Source organism: Coffea arabica, chromosome 7e (assembly GCF_036785885.1).
Source record: "Coffea arabica cultivar ET-39 chromosome 7e, Coffea Arabica ET-39 HiFi, whole genome shotgun sequence".
NCBI lineage: Eukaryota > Viridiplantae > Streptophyta > Magnoliopsida > Gentianales > Rubiaceae > Coffea > Coffea arabica.
The window spans coordinates 28,588,428-28,607,609 of record NC_092323.1 but is presented as its reverse complement, the minus strand read 5'-3'; the positions used below and the strand labels follow the sequence as shown (position 1 = coordinate 28,607,609).

Genomic DNA, 19,182 nt, shown 5'->3' with positions numbered 1-19,182 from the left:
ATCTAATCCAATTAAAACCATTTAATAAATGGATCTAAATTGATGTCATTTAAATGGATAGTGTAAACCATGATCCATTCATTTATCCATTTACTCTGTCAAATCCTAAATTTAAGATCCAAATATTTTTTTTCCAAAAAATACAAATTTCGAAAGTTCTATTCTTAAATCACCTAAAACCTTTTGGTAATAACAAATGCTTGTACTACTACTCTATTTCAGTACTTCATAAAATTAGTTTAGTTCCAAGAAAATTTAACTGCTGTAGTCAATTTAACCTTTCGTCATTACTTTAAGTATCATTTTGTAAAGTAATGAACAATTAAGAACTTGGCTACATTTTTATAACTTTTGAATGAATTGAATACGGCTTTACAGTAAAAAGAAGTTTACGTTTCCAATTTTTTGCACTCCTGTTCAAGAGTGATGTCTTGAATAAAAGTGGAGTTCTAATAAAAAATCTTATGTTATTTGATAAGTAAAATATTTTCATCACATATGCACGTAATACCTAAAAATGTATGAAACTCCTTATTATACCATTGATATACAAGCTAACTTATATTACTTAGTAAATTAGGTGTCTTTTTTTTTTTTTTTTGATAGTTGGGTTATGTGATATGGGGAGAGGGATTGCAAGTATGAGGATTTGGAAAAAAAAAGGTATCATTTACATATCTTAACCAATGTTGCGGGGACACTCGTTAGAAAAATTATTTTTATAAATAAAAGAATTAAAAAAATAAAAATTATTTTGACACTGCATGATGCATTCTCGCTTTTTCTTTACTTAAGAATATAAATGTTTGCAATCATTACTACATGAGAATTTAATTAAAAAAAACAAGAGTAGAGACTAAAATATAATTTTGAAAAGGATGGAAGAAATCTAGGAGTTAGAAGCAAATAAAATGCAATTAATGTTATTGACAACTTGGCATGTGAGGAAGTTATGAAGAAAAAAATAAATGATCTCACAATACTAATTTGACATATGAGGAAGTTATGAAGAAAAGAATAGACAGTCCCACAAGATTTTATCTCACATTTTTATAAATGTGTTTTCTATTTTTTAAGTTAAATGGATGTATATGGATAAGATGGATAATCCATTTAAATCCACCAACATAATTGGTTATCCATTTAAAACCATTGAATTTATATGGATCATTCAAATCCATTTAAGGTTGGTTTATATGGATGGATTGGTGGATATGAATCCATTTTGCCACTTCTAAACACAAGTACATCCCACAATTTAAATCCAAATTCAACAATCAGCCCAATGCACCCATTATTTGAAACATTGGCTCCGTTTGGACTGTGGTTTTACTTTACTTAGTTTACTTTGTCAAAACAATATTTCAAAATAGTGTTTGGACACGTCAGACTACATTTCTAAGTTGCCTTTGTGATTTTGCCCGGACCATTTGCTGGTTGACCCCACAAACTCATTAAACGGAGTGAAATTCCTCCATCACGTGAAGAGTTCAGAAAAGCGAATTTAATATCCCATTAAGGTGAAGACACCCATGATTTGTCTGGACGTATCCTCCCGTTGGGAATTATAACAAAACGACACCAAGTTTCTTCGTTTAATTTTTTTGTCCTTCCAAAACCTCCCTATACGTCTCTCTCCTCTTGCAGAAGAGGTCACCCATAGCCAACGGAATCCGCTTCTGGTGGGAACAAGTAAAAGTGGGTACCGCGTTAATTGCGAGTGGATTAAGCGCTTATTTTGTGTACGGTGGGTTTCAACGAAGAAGGATACATCCAGATCGCCGGCGCCGGGCAGTGTAGACGGAAGCAGAGACCGAACGCAGAAATAAGAAATCCAATAATTTGAGGCTTGATTTGAAGGCCAAATTCGTACCAGGGCAATCGTCAGATTTGGCAGGTATGCATCTTGTTTATATCAATTCCTGTCAGCAATTGGAACAAAAAATTTTCCTGAGTCATTTTAATAATTTGAACTGGGCACTTAATTTAGTCGATGTCTCAAGATTCTGCCTATCATTTTTGCGAGCTTCTCAAAACAACGGGGTAGAGTTCTTCGACGGAAAAACTAATTCGTCAGCCGTGCAGGGTAGATCCATGTCTAGTGTTTGTGATGGATAATCTTTAGTATGATATCCCTCTGGTGCAAAATTTCTCACTCATAATTTCTATAGTACAGGAGTCATTTAACAATCATTAATATTTTCAGATCTATACAGTCTTGGACTTCTTTTGTTTCTTTAATTTATCGACTTAAATTATAGGATGTTGGTTATGAAATTGGATCAAATATATTAGCCTGTGTCGTTGTTGTGAAAAAGTTGCCCAAATATAATTCGCCAGAATTTGGATTTCATGATTAACTTTTAATAATTTCTAATAATCAGGTGCAACTTTTGGGTTTGGAAATTAATTCCCCAATCAGAGTAATTATGCAGCACTTAAGCATATTCGATACTGCCAAATTGCTTATATGATGAATTCCTTGCTGCTGGTACAACTTTGATTATGTCGTTCTCATTTCGCTTATTATTTATCTGATTTTACGGTGGCTTCAATATGGCTGAGTAAACAGGTTAGGGATTTCATTCGCCATACCTGCTGGAATCTCCATCTTCCATGCTTGTTCATACATTTGTTACGATTCTGTAATCCATTTATCATGTCTCATAAACCTTTGGACTGGTTTATCATTCGGTTAGATACCAAATACAGTCCAAAAGTTTCTGATGCATGGTTTTGCTACGGTGAACTAAGTAAACCCAATGACAGTCCAAATGTTATGAAGTGTCTTAATAATCACAGCCCTAAAAATGTCATACAACCAGCTACATTACTAGAAGTCTGATTTATAGCTTATATAACAAGAGTTTTGCCAAACCTTGCATCTATAGCCGGCCATATTAAGAAATACAATAGGACCACATACATGCCCCAACAGATTGCAATTACACACTAATAGATTTTTTGGTATTGGAAACCTAGTTGTTGTAGCAACTCCACATTTATGTCGTCTGACATTTCTCAAATACTACCTCCAAACTAATGCAGTCAATCTACCAGGCGCAAGAATTTGAATTTGCTAATTTATGATCTGGTCTGAAGTCCATGCATGTCATGACCTTTTGACAGTGATAGAGCACCAGTAAATGCCCAACAAGCGGAGGAGATCACTGTCCGGTCCAAATACTCCAGCCCGTCTTTCCGAAGCTTCATCTGTCCACTCCGTCACAGACTCGAACGACTACATCTAGTCCCTTGTCAACTACTTCAGAGTAAGTTTTTTAATTATTAAAAAAAAAAACCTATGCAGTCACATCAGGGGATTCATCTATCTCAACTAAAAATTTGTTTTGCTGCCAAGTTCATTTCCTGTGTACTTATATTTGGCATGCATATGACATTTATTGGCTGCCCATGCTAGTTTAATTCAATAAGTAAGCATACTTATGGGGTATGTGACCATGAATGCAGGTCAATCTTGGACTATATCTGATTTTCATAGTAATCTTAATCTGATTTCAACAGCCTTTTCTTAGACTATCACTTTGTCCTAATTAAAAACATCGTTAGTACTTCGCTATATGAATTTAAGGGGTGCAAATGCTTGCTAAACCAGGTTTGATGAGCCAAACTAATACAAACGAGTGCATTTGCCAATTTCTGCTTTCTTGGCTGCCAACGCTTGATCCATCCACATTCTAATAATTGTTAAAGTTGCCTATCTGTTGTAATCTGATTCTTCTTCCAGCACTTCAGATTTTTATTAATGCTTACCGTCGTTTTGGTTCCTCATTTAGATGCCACGTGACCCCAACGCTGTGAAGGCCCATTGGGATGCAAATATGGAGATTCATTTCTGTATGACATTCGTCGAGTGGAAAAGGAGTGGGGAGAGGAATCCAAACGTTTCATCTAAGGCCAATTGGATGAAGCTTGCTGCGCATTTGAATTCGCAGTGGGGGAAGCAGTACGAATGAAGTGTGTACCATTCTAAATTCGGACGAGAGAAGAGGATTTGGCGTGCCTTTGCCAAGTTAAAGGGCTGCGCCAATCTGCCGAAACTGGTATTGATTGGGACGAGAATAGGAGGTGCTTCTTGGCTGAAGAGTCTCAATGGAACAATTTGTGCCTGGTATTTTTTCCATTCGACCTTATAATTCATTTCCAACTATTTAAATGGTGTTTCACATATCTAAATTCCATATGCCACTTCTTGGTGATGTCCTTTTCCTATTTCTTGGCTGTTAAAATGTACCATCTTCCTGCATAGAGAAAACCAGAAATTATAATTGTAATAACTCCTTATCAAATTTTTATTCTAATAGCAGTCAAACTAAGTCGGAGTCATTTAGCTTTGACATTATCAAGACGTGAATATAATCTACCATTTGTTCTTAATTTCTACCATCCTTGCCATAGCCTTTGTGTTTAGCTCTGTATGCGTGCACATTCAGGAGGGGCTGCAATTTTTAAGATATGGATATAGGACATTAAGGGGGGCTGCATTAAGGAGGGCTGATTTCTGTCCTTCGGGGGAGGGAAGTCACAAATGTTATGAACAATTGTCCAAAAGGAGAGCATATATGGAATCTTTTATTATTTTTTGTCCTTGCACAAGCTTTTTTAATCATATGTCAATATTCAATTTGTCTTAACCTTCCTTGGTTTGTCTTTGAAACAGGAGAATAATGATTATAGGTACTTCAGATTCGGGCAATGCGTCGACAAATATGCAATCCTGCACGAGATCTTAGAAACAGAAACCGCCACAGGGAGTCAAGCTCAAGCCTCTTCAGTTCCGCCTTCAGTTTACAATCCACGCAAGCGAGTTGGGCATAGTCGTGGGCAGACTTTCACTTCGCCCGTTGGTGATGATATGTACAACGTGGGCATGGATGGGGATTTCAACGAGGAATCACCAATTGTGGGAGTGAAGCGAGGTTCGAGCAGTCAAGGGGCGACAACCTCGCTCCCAAGTGCATCCCGGGGAAGCAAGTCAAGTCGAAGTACCAATGATCCATTCGTCGAGTGTGCCAACTCCCTCTCCTCCCTAGCGAATTCTAAATTACACATCAAGGGTCGCCGAGCATCTGACAAGGAGAAATTTGATGTCGATATGGCAGTCCAGGTCGTCGAATCATTTGGACCATCACTCGATAAAGGGGCTAAGCTCGCTGCAGTTTTGGCACTCCAGGACGACAAGTGGCGAAAGACATTCCTCAGTCTCAGTCGCGAGATGCAAGAGTTCTAGTTGTACTCTTTGGAGAGTGTACCTCAGTGGGGACCCGATGGAAAGTAGTCGAGACTTGGGATTGTTTCTTGGGTTCTCAATTTGTAAGACGTTGAGTTGGGACTTTTAGTTCCTTTGTATGAGACTTTAAAACTAGTGCCTTGCCCAAGCTTGTAACAATAATTACTCGCTGTATCCTTTATGTTTCCAGAAGTTATTTGGACAGCCCTGTTTGGTTTAAAACTTTTGCTTTGTAACTGGACGTGACTGGACGTGATAGTACTAGCTGTATATTATGGTTAATGTTGGAGGTTTTTAATTGCATTAGTTCATTTGGTTTTTAATAGCTCTGTGATGTGGCCATCGATATGCGATTTCTTGCCGCGTGAGGAAATAAGCAGAAATAGAAATTTGTTGGCTGGAGCATCTTTAGTGCCAATGCGGTTTTAGCCTTTGCCAAGTTTTGGGAAGTCCGTACTAGTGAAATTGAGAATGTGTAGCACATGTTCAGTTTTGAGTCCGAAATAGTTCTGCAGGAGCCAAATTGCGACCCCAATGTACACGAAATCTTTAGCTATTTCAGATTTTTTTGGCAAGGGAAACTAATCAAATTCATTTGTAAATTAAATTTGAAAAACTAATCAAATTCTCTTCGGCTCATGTGTCCGTTAAAATTAAAGTTGAAAAAACATAAGCAAAATGTAGCTAATTCTAAACTGTAAAAGCAAGACCAAAAAATTCGTTGAATACCTAAATAACTAGAAAGGAGGAGGAAAATTTTAATCTAATTCAACTAATATTAGTTAGAGCACCCAAATCAGCAGTTGATCCAATGCAAATTGTCCCTTCAATTTTTCCCTTATGTTAATTATTCTTATTGGTCTGGTGATGTCCTAGAGAAATTTAATTCAATAAACATGTAAACACACGGGACTAATTCTGTCAATTAATCTAAATCTACTTCAAATTTTACCGGCCAATTGGACATTTTATTTTTTTCACTCCAAAACTGCTTCAAATTGCACGAACTATTTAATAGCAGGGACTACATTAGAAATAAAAGGCACACAGCGCTAGCTCATACAGAGGCCAATAATTGTAGATCAGCAAAATTAGTTGACAATAACATGAAATAGATAACCAGGAATCACGTGCTTACTTCGAGTAATGCATAGGTAAAAGGCGATAAAAGCTTCCGGTTAATAAAAGGTTCTAGATACATCATAATGTGTAGACTTTCGGTCTTATAAGGCCAAGTATCGGCTACACAAAAGTCAAAAGGTAGATTCATTTCTCGTGATTATAGGTCCCCTAAACAGTTATTAGTGGGTGTTTCATGAACATCTATGGTAGACAGCAGCTATATTAACCTAGTGATATGCAGACCTCGTGAACCTTTATGCACATGAAAGCTACATTCGAAAGATCTCAAATTTTGACAGAGACTTGGCGTGCTCAGACAGGTACCGTGGGATTCGGAAAAAGTATTCTCAGTGGACGTTATCGTAACCATTCAAATATGTTGGCCAAAAAAAGGAAGCGAGCATGCAGAGGTAAAAGGTGCTTACCGTCAATTCGTAATGGAATCCAAAGACGGTTTCTCGTGAGCTAGCAATAATGGTAGTAACTGTTATTGACGCGAACACCTCCAATGTTGTCTTCCCTTTTTTCATGGCCTATAAAACGCGCATCTCAAGACTCGCTGTATATTTCATATGAACATACAAACGAGGAAGAGAGTAAAACGAGAATTGGTGAGCGCACTTCGACGACAGCTCGATTTTAGCAACTCTAGTCGGACAAAGCACCCTACTCTAAATTGTTTTAGTTGAAAAAAAGGCCAAATGAGCAATCCCGATGATGGCCAGGGCACGAGCTCGTCTTCGGATGAAGATGATCTTCTATTTGCTGCTGGTGCTGTGCTATTATTTGGACCACATGCAGAACCATACGAAGGTCCAATCCAAAAGATGCCTTGCAGGACGTCTGCATTATCAGGACGTGACTGGGTTGAAGAAGTGATGTCAGACCACCGTACACGAATTATGGACGCAACAAGGTTAAATGTTGATTCTTTCAAGCAGTTGTGCTCGCTCTTGGCCGAATGTGGATTTGCTCCCCAACATCATCAGAAATGGGTTACAATAGAGGAGGCACTTGCGATGACATTGGTCATGATGAGCCACACTATGAGAATGCGTATGATTGCTGACCGATTTAATCATTCCACGGAGACGGTGCATCGTAATATTCACGAAGTCATCCGGGGCCTATGCACATTCGCGCAATTCATCATTACTCCCAGAAACCAGGATGCAATTCATCCAAAAATTCTTAGCGACACGAGATTTTATCCTTAGTTTGAAGTACAGTGATATCAAAATTGTTTTCAGATATACATCTTCTTGTTTTCAAATTTCATGCAAACCCTACTCTAATGCAGGTGATGTGTACCATTCAACACGAGCACAGTTCACCATACGATTTCATATCAGGGCAACTAATAATTGGCGAAAAAATTGTGGGAAAAAAAGTCCTTACCCTAATTTATATTTATACCCTTTGGTGTTTGGAGCTAGTATGTGAAACAAGTGGAAGTCTGTATCGTGTACCCAATTAATAGTGTACGTAGAACACGTGTCTTTTCGTATACTGTTTTATACCTCATCCAGTTAATAATTTCTTTTTGAAGGACTGCGTTGGGGCTATTGATGGGACTCATATACCTGCTTGTGTCCCAAAACGACAGCAAGTGGCATACACAAATAGGCATGGCGTACAATCGCAAAATGTTCTGGCTGTATGCGACCATGATATGTGATTTATATATGTGTATGCCGGATGGGAGGGAAGTGCACATGATGCCCGAGTCTTGGATGGGGCTTTGACCGGCCCAAATCACTTTCCTGTGCCACCTACAAGTATAATATGCAATCCCTCCGTCCTCGTAATTTATCTACCACAAATGTACTTTTTTATCCTATTTCAAATAATTCAAAATATCGGTATGTCTTATAACTTTCTTTTTCACAGTGATTTTAGTTAACCTTTGCCAGTTAGGACTTTTTTTTTTTGGTGCACGAACAAAAAAAAAAAGAACTATGATCATCTTTTATTGTGTATCAAACCCTTGGCTGAGCCGTTGGAATATAGCCAATAACTATACCTGCAAAGTACAAAATGCAAATAATCCTTTGGTTCTCGTAATGGCGATATAGGAAAATATTATTTAGTTGACTCCGCGTATCAAAACTTGCCCGATTTCTTACTACCGTATAAGGGACGCCAAGCGAATGTTAGTGGTCGCAGGAGGGGAGATTTGCAACTGCGAAAGAACTTTTTAATTACCGACACACTGCACTACGGAATGTCATAGAGCGAAGTTTCGGTGTCCTTAAAAGGAGATTTGCCATTTTACGGGGAGCCGTTCCAAACTACATGATGACAACACAGATAAATGTAGTTATTGCCTGTTGTGCCGTGCATAACTTCATTAGGGATCAACAACCGAATGATATGTACTTTGCTAACCCAGACGAGGGAGATCCAACAAGTCATGGTGCAATTCCTCCATATCCCGAGATACAACCATTGCATTCTCCTCCTGAAGTTGTTGAACAATGGACTGCCATGAAAGATACAATGGCGACACATATGTTCAATGCCTATAGAAATACGCGACACCGTGCATGAAGCAGCTCAATTTAAGATTTGCTATTAGTTAGAGGCTTGCAGAGTATTAAGAAGTACCTGGTGTTTGTGATGCCCATATATCCTCTTCGTTCGTACTCAAAATAAGTTTGTTGTTGAAAACAATATTTGGTTGTAATCGGAGTATTAATATCGTGTGGTATTTGTACCGTGAGTCTTAAGTTTTTAGTAGTGGTAGCTTGACAAGTTGGAATAAAAAACTTGGGGCTGGCTTTCTTGGAAAATCTGGTAATAAGATTTAATATATAATTATGTCGTAAGATTTAATCTATAATTAAAGTCAAAATTGGACTTTTTTAATAAGTAAGGGGCCTCGTGTTTTTTTGGTTTTATTTGCATTTTTCGTGACTGTTCATTTCCTGTCCAACAATTGCTGCTACTATATATGGAAGGATACATAAAACAATTCGCTTCCAAAAAAAGTCCAAAGCATCAGATCCCAACGCCTTAATGAAGAATGCTGATGGTCAAACAGCATGGGACCCGCGAACTATATTGGGCAAAAGCCTCCCAATTCATCAATTTCGGACAAGCGAATAAGAAAGGCAATCAATCAAACCGTGGGACCGGCGTACTACATTCAACACCAAACTCAAAAAGCTTCCTGACAAAAGTTACACGATGACATTTCTATTCTCTCCACACTTGACCGCCATAATTCAAAATGCTAACATCAGGCACAAAACCAGATATCAGCTATGGTAAAGCATACAACTCAAATTTTCAAGTTAAATCAACCAAAAACTATTTGTCCAAACAAACTCATTGAGTCAGTTAAGTTTTGAATAAGGTACGAGAAATCCAGGAAATATTTGGGTGGATTGGGATTTTCATTGGGCATCCAGATACATCAAGTCGAAAACCAAATCGTAAAAACTCTTATACAGTATAAGTTTTTTTCTTGAAAAATTGCACCAATCGTCTCTTACATATTAGCGAAATAAAAATTTAGTATCTCAAGCGAAAAGAAACATTTTCAATTCCTAAAAAATAAAAAATGATCAATTTTAGTTCCTGCTAGCTTTTTCGTTCGATTTTTAATGGACTCAATAATAGGAACATCACGTGACTAATTTTTTCAAGGTTAAAAATGGCAAATCACTCAGATGTTGACCAGAATATAAGGGACCAAATGCTTTTATTTTTCAATCTTCTTAACTATTCATTGAATCCCTAAATCTAATTGAAATTGCCATTGGAGAACTACCAATATGTGGTTGCCATATACCAGCCACAATGAAAGCTTCATGAACGATTGAGAACCTAGGAAAGAAGTTCTATGGTTATGCCCATTATCAAGTAAGTCTTTGCGCTAGATTCTTTTCTTTTCTTTTCTTTTTTGGACAATCAGAGCTCCTAAGAGAATTATTTTACCATGAACAGCATAATAATGGTGGAGGCGGCTATGGTTAATTCAAGTGGTATGAAACAAGCAGCTATGAGAGATGTGATAAACTATTGAAGTACACACGGAGGTTAACAAAGAAGGTGAAAGATTTGGAGGTGGATTTGGAGGAAAGAAAGCATAAAGGGAGAAGAATGACTGCAATGTTATTTATTCATGGTTATTGTTACTGTAATCTATCAATGGCTCTAGATGGAGTAATTTGGCACTGGTTGCGTATTTTTGTTTGGGTTGTGAATTGGGTGCCTCTAATATAATGGCTATTAGGTAATGTATTAGTGAATATAATGTAAAGAACTTAGATGGTATTTAGTTGTGTGGCATGAATGTACTGTAGACACCAAAATTTCAAGTTTATTTAATTCAATTTTAGCTCTATTTTATTTATTTATGCTTGTTTATTTATTTATTGTAGTAAATTAGGTTTATCATTTCTCTTTTTAAAGCATTTTTGCATTAAATTTCTGAAAAAGAAAATTCTCACAAAAATTTGTTTTAATTTTTTTAAATTCAATTTCTTCCAAATAAAATGACATTTTTGTAAGGCAATCTCAATTAGGAATTAACATTTGTTTATCATAAATTTGTTTTAAAAACAAAAAAAATAATAATAAGGGAAAAAGAAAATAGGTGGAGGCCATGCATATTAGCTAGGTGGAATACATGCAAATGAGCCATGTGTCTTTGATTTTTTTTTTTTTACACCACAACACATGCAAGGGGATAGGTGGCTAGGACAGGTGGAGTTTCAAGAGAAATCTGGAAAAAGAAGAGAAAAATCTGGAAAGGGGGCTGCGGGCAAGAAACCAGAGGAAGAAAGGCAAGAGAAAAGAAAGAAAAAGGGTTTTCGGCTGAGGGAGAAAAGAAGAGAAAAGAAAAAACTGGGGAGGAAGCAAGAAAGGATCTAGGAAGGAAGGGAGAGATTGTAGAGAGAGGAGAAAATCGAGAGGAACTGAAAGAAAAGAGAAAAAGAAAAAGGAAGAGGGTTTCGGGGAAGGAGAAAAGAAAACGGGAGAAAGAAAAGAAGAGAGAAAGGGAGAAGAGAAACCAGAAAAAGGGAGGAGAGAGTCTGAAAGAGAGAGGGGGCGGCGGAGAGATCAAAGGGAAAGAAAAACAGAAAGAAAAGAGAGGGAAAATTCAGAAAAAGTGCAGAAAAATTTTCTGCAAAAACCTTAACCAGGCTGACGGCAAAGCCTGTTTCCGGGCCAGATTTTTGCTTCGATTATGATTTTTTGTGAGATTTCTTGGCTTCTGTGCTCTCTTGGGAGACAGTAGAAGAAATTTCGTTCAGGAATCTCTCAGAAAAAACAGCTCTAGGTTAGACAAATCCAAGCTCAAAGTGATGAACCATCAACCATTAAACTCCTGCAGTCAAATTCAAAGAAGCATACTTTCAACCTTTGATCGTGCAAAGCTCACGTGTCTCCATACATCTGGTGTTAAAATCTTCAAGGTAGCTTTTTCTTTCCATTTTTTTCGCCTACACATACTCAGATTGACGTTAATATGTAAAAATTTATGCTACGGTATTTAGTTTTTCTGGTTTCATGTTCTTTCTTTTCTTTCTTCAATTCATCTATTTCCATACAAGTTGTTGGTTCAGATCTTTGCCCCATACCATTGCATCTGGGTCCTGTGTTATTGTGGGTCATGAAACCTTTTGTGTAGAGATTATCCCACGTTTCTTTTAGTTGGCAACGAACCCATCGCATCTGTAAAAGGTTTCATGAATGAATCTGGGTTTGCAAGCTTTTCCGCCAACTCAGATTTTACTTTCTTTTGTTTGTGTGCTTAGTATTGCATTTTGATGATGGGTTTAGGGAGTTTAACGAGAATTTGAGACTGTTTTCTTGTTTAAGATTGCCGTTAACGATTGACGCATGAGATTTGACAAAATTTCAAAGCATCAGAAAAGTTGCAGAAAGTTTCCAGATTTGCATGCTCTTTTCTTCCGAATTTTGGTGTTTAAATCTAAGAGTTTTATGTTGAAAGTGAGAAGAATATTTGGTGATCTTGTTGCTTTGGTTCGAATTGTGTTTGGTTGAGATGTTAGATGTGCATTTGAGATTGCGTTTGAGAACTGCATTTGAGAACCGGCAAAGAAGAAGAAAGCCTCCGCGAAGCAGATGCATGAAAGGTTTCCAAAATTGCATTTTGCCCCCTTTTTTCAAATAATTCTACCATGGCCCAAAATTTGGGATAATATAATCAATTTTGTCCCTTCAAAATGTTAAGTTTCTTTGGTATGTTTTAATGTGATTTTTGGACAGATTATTCATGAGTTTTGGGATGAAATTTGTTGGTTTAATAATTTTTTGATAGATTTATAGTTTTGATTTGGATTTTAATAAAATAGTTAAAATTTAGGTAATATTTTTTGTTTGGGGTTAGGTGAGAGGGTTTTGATTTAATTTTGTGAATTTTAGCATTTAGTTTTGGTAGGCTTCATCTTAAGCCCTTAATTTTATTTTATTTTAATTTAGACCCTTAATATTTGTAATAATAATAATTTGACCCCTCAAACTTCTTTAATTGTTTCAATTAGGTTCTTGCTTGTTTTAATTTGAATATAGGTTGTTTACTTTCATTTAAATGCTTTAATTCAATTTCATGATTATTTCCATTTTTTTACATATTATTGCTTTTTATTTATTAATTAAATTGGTACATTGACTACTTTGTGGATTTTTAGAGTTTTAAATAGGGTAAATCCAAACCCAATTAACTACTACTTCAAGGGGAGGTATTTTCTTTTATTATTTAAAAATCCTATGTGTTCCTATGTGATTTTATGTGTTTTTTTTGAATGTTTATTTTATTTATTTATTTATTCATTTTATTTGTTTTAATTTTGTATATTTATTTTAATTTAATTTTTGATTATTTATTAAATGTCAAATTGTAAGAGTTAGGTTATTATTTTATTCTTTACCCCCCTTTAGATTGTAGTTAGGATCCCAATGTAATAGTTAGGTCTCTATTGGCTCTTATTTGCTTTGTGTGTGCTTGCATGCTTGCGTGTTTATGTGTTTGCTCGCTTTTTTAGGGTCTTTACATCTAGATATCATGCTTACGTGTTATGTGTTCTATGTGTTTACTTGCTTTTATCATATTTTATATGATTTATTAGTTATAATAAATGCACGACGTCACCACACTAGTCCAACGCTAGTTGTAGCCCTTTGTTCCGATTTCTCACTAGTTTAATGCTAGTGAAAACTTATAGACATGGGTTAGTCCAACGCTAGACCCTTAGGAACCGTTCACGCGTAAGATCATGTTTGTGTGACAAAAATCACTACATTTCATACATGTGTTTTACTTTGTAAGATCTTTACCATTTTGCATGATATTTCCTCTATATGTATTTCCCTTATCCCTATGTGTGAAACATTACATGTAAATTTGCATTTCATTTAAGAAAAATTAGAACTAGGTTCGATCATTTGCTTGATTAGATAGGAAATACCCTTTAAATATGGGACATGGACGAGTATGGCTTTCTAACCTTAGCACGCTCGTATCTCCTCTATCAAAGGGAAAATTAAAGCCACGAGTGTTAGTTCCCCGCACCCATTATAATGCATTCTCTTAGATCATGTATATTTGTATATTATTATTTTCTTTCTTTTCTCCGAGTCTCATTTTTTTGCAATTTCGTGACCTCTTCAAAGAATCATTTTTAGGGGTTGCAATTAATGCGATTTGCACCAATTAAACTTTGAAGAGACATCTCGACCCTTCCAATAGCCATTAGGTCTAGGTTTTGCATTTCATATAGTAACGTCCAAATGTGATAAATTTTTAGGTTAAATTAAGACAATTTTTCGACTAAATCACGTAACTAGTCTTGGTTAGGTTGAAAGGGTGCCTTGGATTTCACTCTTGCCTTCCCTTTCTTCAACCGTGACTCCTGAGCCTATTTCTCTTGATTTTCGAAGATTTGGAGTCGTTTAAAAAGGGTTTTCTCTACTTTTTTTTATTTAAAATTCATTTTAGGTGACTTGATACACCTTAATTCAATAGCAAGTAGCGATTCCTATTATTTATTAAAAACCCTTTTTAAACTATTATTTTGGACCAAAATCGTCGCACTTTAAGTCCCATTATTAGGTTCTTTTTCTTTATTTTTCTCTACAAATCAAAAATTCATTTTATTCAAAATTAATCAAAAATTCATTTTCAATCAAAAATCGATCAAAATCCATTTTACAAACTCGTAATCTTATTTTTCTTTTAAAAAATGGGGCGCGACATGTACTTTTGCAGCAGCATTGGAATGAAGTACTTTGTTTAACAATTTCCAAATTACATCAGAGTTTGAAATCTTGCATGTGTTGCCCAAAGTGATCATGAATTCTTTAGAAATCTGAGCTTGAACAATAATAAAGAAGCAATGGATATTAACATGGATGACCGTATAAATAACATTTTGGATCAATTTTATTGCTCTAAAAAAAACCATCAAAACAGCTCACATAATAACACAATTCAACCATTTGTCCATGTCTTTCATAAAATACAAGTCAGAAGTTGATCAAAATCTATTGAGGTCAATCCTAGTAAAAAAGGCACTAGTTGTTTCCCAAAAAAAAAAATGAACTACACAAAAGGACATAAGATGTCTAATTTTGCAGTAATAGCTTTCTTTGTAGCAGAACCATTCAATCCTTCTTTGTAGCAGCAGTGGTCTTTGTAGTAGAACCATTCTTTGTAGTAGCAGTTTTTGCATTCTCAGGCCTCTGAACATAAAAATGAAAATGACCAATGAGGTAAAAACCACTGGATACTATAAAAAAATGTGAAGTTTAATGGCCAAGCAAAAGAATACAACATAGAGGCAAACCACGTGGTTCATAAGGGGCCCTCCTATAAAGAGCAGCCAATGTAGAGGCACAATTATTTCGAGTGTGCCCTAGTTTTCGACATACTCCACAACTCCACTTCACTTTCTTACCCTGACCATGATTAAGAACAAGAGGAAACAAGTAACTAATATTAGTTAATCATGCAATAAATCTACAAACCAAATTAGTATCAAGAAAAAGAGTGTTAGCTGGAAAGGGACAAGTCTCTGTTGTTTCAGGTTGAGTAGATGGCTGGCTCCTTGTTGGTTCACATGGTACCTGATTGATGAGATCAATCAGAAGCTCATCACTTATACTAGTAAAGTGGGCACTTGTTCCAACCATTAGTTCAAGTGTGAAGTAAGAATGTGTGTCTGGACCAATAGTGGAATATTGAGGCAGGTAAACATGTTGTTGTTTTTATAGATAAAACTCTTCATTTGGTGGACCATTTGCTGCCTCATGTGGACGACTTGCTGCCTCATTATCTCTCTGGCGTGTGGCTCCTTGCTCATGTTGATTACCAACAACATTATGTGTAACAGCTGCTACTCCTCCATTGCCATTTGCTGCATCTGTATTTTTGGGACACCTTCTATTGTTGTGGCCTTTTTTCTTTGTAGTTTTTGCATTTGTACTCCATCAATCCTGCTCTAGACAACTATTTTTAACTTTCCCTTGAGTACTTGTTGAAACTGGTGTAGACACCAAAATTGTAGCCTTTCTTTTTATCTATTCTAGGTGATTTTTGTTTATCTATTTATTTTTATTTTACTATTATTTCTTTGCTTAATTTATCTCATTCTCATTTTTTGTTAAGACAATTGTTTTTGTTAATTAATCCACTGGAAAACAAAGAAGATCATCAATCAAACAAAAAAATATAGCAATTTTGTTTTATTTTTTAGTATTTGTCTATTTTATTCAATTTTGCTTAATTTGTTATTTTTCGTTATTTTGTTTATTAATTAACTGGTTCATTTGGAAATGAAAAAGGAAAAGAAAAACAGCAAAAAAATCAAATCAGGCTTGTTTCAAGTGAAAAAAAAACGAAGAGCCCGGTTCCACTCATTTTATTTCTTGCTCCTCAAATTTCTTGGCAACTCCTGAGAATCGCAAACCCCACATTGGGATAAATTGAGTTTTGGAAAAGAGGGGAAAGAAAAACTCCACACTGGAGCAAGTTTGAGTTGAAAAGGAAAAAGTCTCAAGAAGTGAAAAGTGATAAAGCGACAAAATCAAAAGAAAAGGAGAAAAGAGAACCTCAGTTCAAAAATAGACTGGGGCAAATTTTTGAAAGGAATGGCAGAAGGCCGAAGGGAAATCAAAAGAAAAGAAGAGAAAAAAGAAAAATGAGAGTGAAAAAGAGCCTCAATTGAGAATAAACTGGGGCAAGTTATGATTTAACCCTAAAAAAAGGTTGATATAATAATGCGATCTCAGATCATTTAAACCACTTTTGAAAATCCGCTTTCAAGCCTTAACTTTTCTAAGCACCCACCAGACCCCATTACAAAAGCCGAAAGTCCTGACTTCTGTTCTTTGCAATATCTCTGTTAAGAAACTTTCTAATTAATTGGCAAGTGATGCGAATATACCGATGCTAGGAAATTGTTTAGATGTATTTCTGAATTGATTAGCTGTGAAGTTGACATTACTCATCATCTGAAAATCCGCCAGGGGGCCTTTGAAAAGAAAAGAAAAAGGAAAGGCAAAATAAATGCAAAGGAAATGAAAAAGATTTGACGGTGAAGTCCCTGTTAAGTGATGATGAAAGTCATCAAATCTGAGATCTTTGAGTTCAAAATAGGGGCAATTTTGAAAAAAATGCGATCTTTGGTGCAATGTCCTTGAAAGTCTTATTCCTTAGCTATCGTTTTCAAGCCACATTACAAGCTCATAAAGTCCATCGCTGACTTATCCTTCATGACAACCCAAAGTGAGGATTATGCTCATAAGAAATCCATCAATCATTTGTGATCATAAGGGTATAACCAGTTTTCGCATGTTTAGCTATCGTTTCTACCCATATGTTGCAAGCTTATATGTTGACTACGTTTTCTTAAGAAATAAGGATGACAAACTCTTTGCTTTCACTAAGATGTGATGTTGAATGGATTACATACAATTTTGGGCACAAGAACCAGACAAATCTTGACTTCTCATTTTCCTTAGCCACCTCAAAATCAGAAATAAGATCACTTGATTTGTCCTGCTGTAAACACAGATGCTAAAAGTGAGGAAGAAACTTTCTGTAATTTGGTATTATTCTGAGAGATTCATCATGAAATTTCTGAATGAGTTCAAACGCAACATTTAAATTTCTTCACGTTGTATATATGATTACTTTCTAAGTTTTAACAAGTGCGATTTCTCTTTGTTCAAATAAATGGAGAATCATCTGAACAAATTTTTGCAATCAAAGGAGCCCACTCGGGGGCAAATTTTTTATTTTGTGAAATTTCGCGAAATAAGCCCACACAGGGACAAATATTTTTGTAATACATTTGAGGATTTCGCACAAGAGTCAAGTAATATACTTTCAAATCAATCACACTGCTCTTTCCATGAGTAGTAGTTGCAATATCTTAAAATAAAGTGCATGTTGTACTTTGGCAAACCCCCTGTGCAGGTATCCATGGCTGAAATCGATGAAGAAGCGTAAGTCAGAATCTTAAGAATCAAGGCCTCAAGGAGGAGCAACCATGCCGTAATGCAAATCAATTGATCGGTTGCACAATAATTGGTGGAAACTGAGGCAAATTATTTTTGAAAAGATTCTCAAAAAAATCAAACTTGAATTTAATTTCTTGTTTCTTGACAAATTTCAATTTCTTGTTGATGAAATCTCAGCGCCCGCCGCGCACCCTTCCATTCCCCATTCTTGATCAACCACATTTAATTCACTGATTTCTCCACCGTTAGCATTGAGTTTATCTCACTGACGTGTGTGTTTTGATTCTTACGGCAGGCTCGGGTTTAATCCCACTGACCAATTCTCGCGGTAGGCTCGGATTCTATCCCACTGACCAATTATCAAGGCAGGCTCGGATTCTATCCCACTGACCAATTATCAAGGCAGGCTCAAATTCTATCCCACTGACCAATTCTCACGGCAGGCTCGGGTTCTATCCCACTGACCAATTATCAAGGCAGGATAGGATTTAATTCCACTGACCAATTCTCAAGGCAGGCTCGGGTTCTATCCCACTGACCGATTCTCAAGGCAGGCTCGGGTTCTATCCCACTGACCGATTATCAATGCATTTCATTCATCATCGCCACTAGCCGTTGGGTAAGTCCCACCAGTGAGTCTTTCATTTGCACCGTCACTAGCCGTTGGGTCAGTCCCACTAGTGAACATTTCTTCTGCACTGCCACTAGCCGTTGGGTCAGTCCCACTAATGAGCATTTCATTTTCATTGCCGCTAAACATGGGTCAGTCTCACTAGCGTGCGTTTCATTTTCATTACCACTAAACATGGGTCAGTCCCACTAGTGTGTATTTTTATCGCCACTGAACATGGGTCAGTCCCACCAGTGAGCATTTCATTTCCACTGTCACTAAACATGGGTTAGTCCCACTAGTGAGCACTTCTTTTTGTTCGGGTCAGTCCCATGGTTTAAATTTTGTTCGGATCAGTCCCATGATTTTAAATTCTGTTCGGGTCAGTCCCATGATTAAATTTCTCGTTCAGGCCAATCCAATATTTAAATTTGTCGTTCGGGTCAGTCCCATGGTTTACATTCTGTTTGGGTCAGTCCCATGGTTTAAATTTTGTTCGGGTCAGTCCCATGATTTTAAATTATGTTCGGGTCAGTCCCATGATTAAATTTCTTGTTCAAGCTAGTCCCATGTTTAAATTTTTTGTTCGGGTCAGTCCCATGTTTAAATTTGTCGTTCGGACCAGTCCCATGTTTAAATTTCGTTCGGGTCAGTCCCATAATTAAATTTTTGTTCGGGTCAGTCCCATGATTAAATTCTCGTT

General features: G+C 36.4%; 1 protein-coding gene across 1 annotated transcript; it reads left to right on the top strand.

The window, feature by feature from the left end:
- The first annotated feature begins 3,996 nt into the window (after positions 1–3,996).
- Positions 3,997–5,562, top strand: LOC140010872 (uncharacterized). Its single transcript, XM_072058447.1, has 2 exons — positions 3,997–4,132; positions 4,682–5,562. The coding sequence occupies exon 2, from the start codon at positions 4,877–4,879 to the stop codon at positions 5,249–5,251; it is 375 nt and encodes a 124-aa protein (XP_071914548.1). The 5' UTR covers positions 3,997–4,132; positions 4,682–4,876; the 3' UTR covers positions 5,252–5,562.
- The last annotated feature ends 13,620 nt before the right edge of the window (positions 5,563–19,182 follow it).

What these genes read in the sequence shown, in the direction of transcription:
- LOC140010872 (XM_072058447.1), top strand. Translation starts at nt 4,877, where the DNA reads ATGTACAACGTGGGCATGGATGGGGATTTCAACGAGGAATCACCAATT.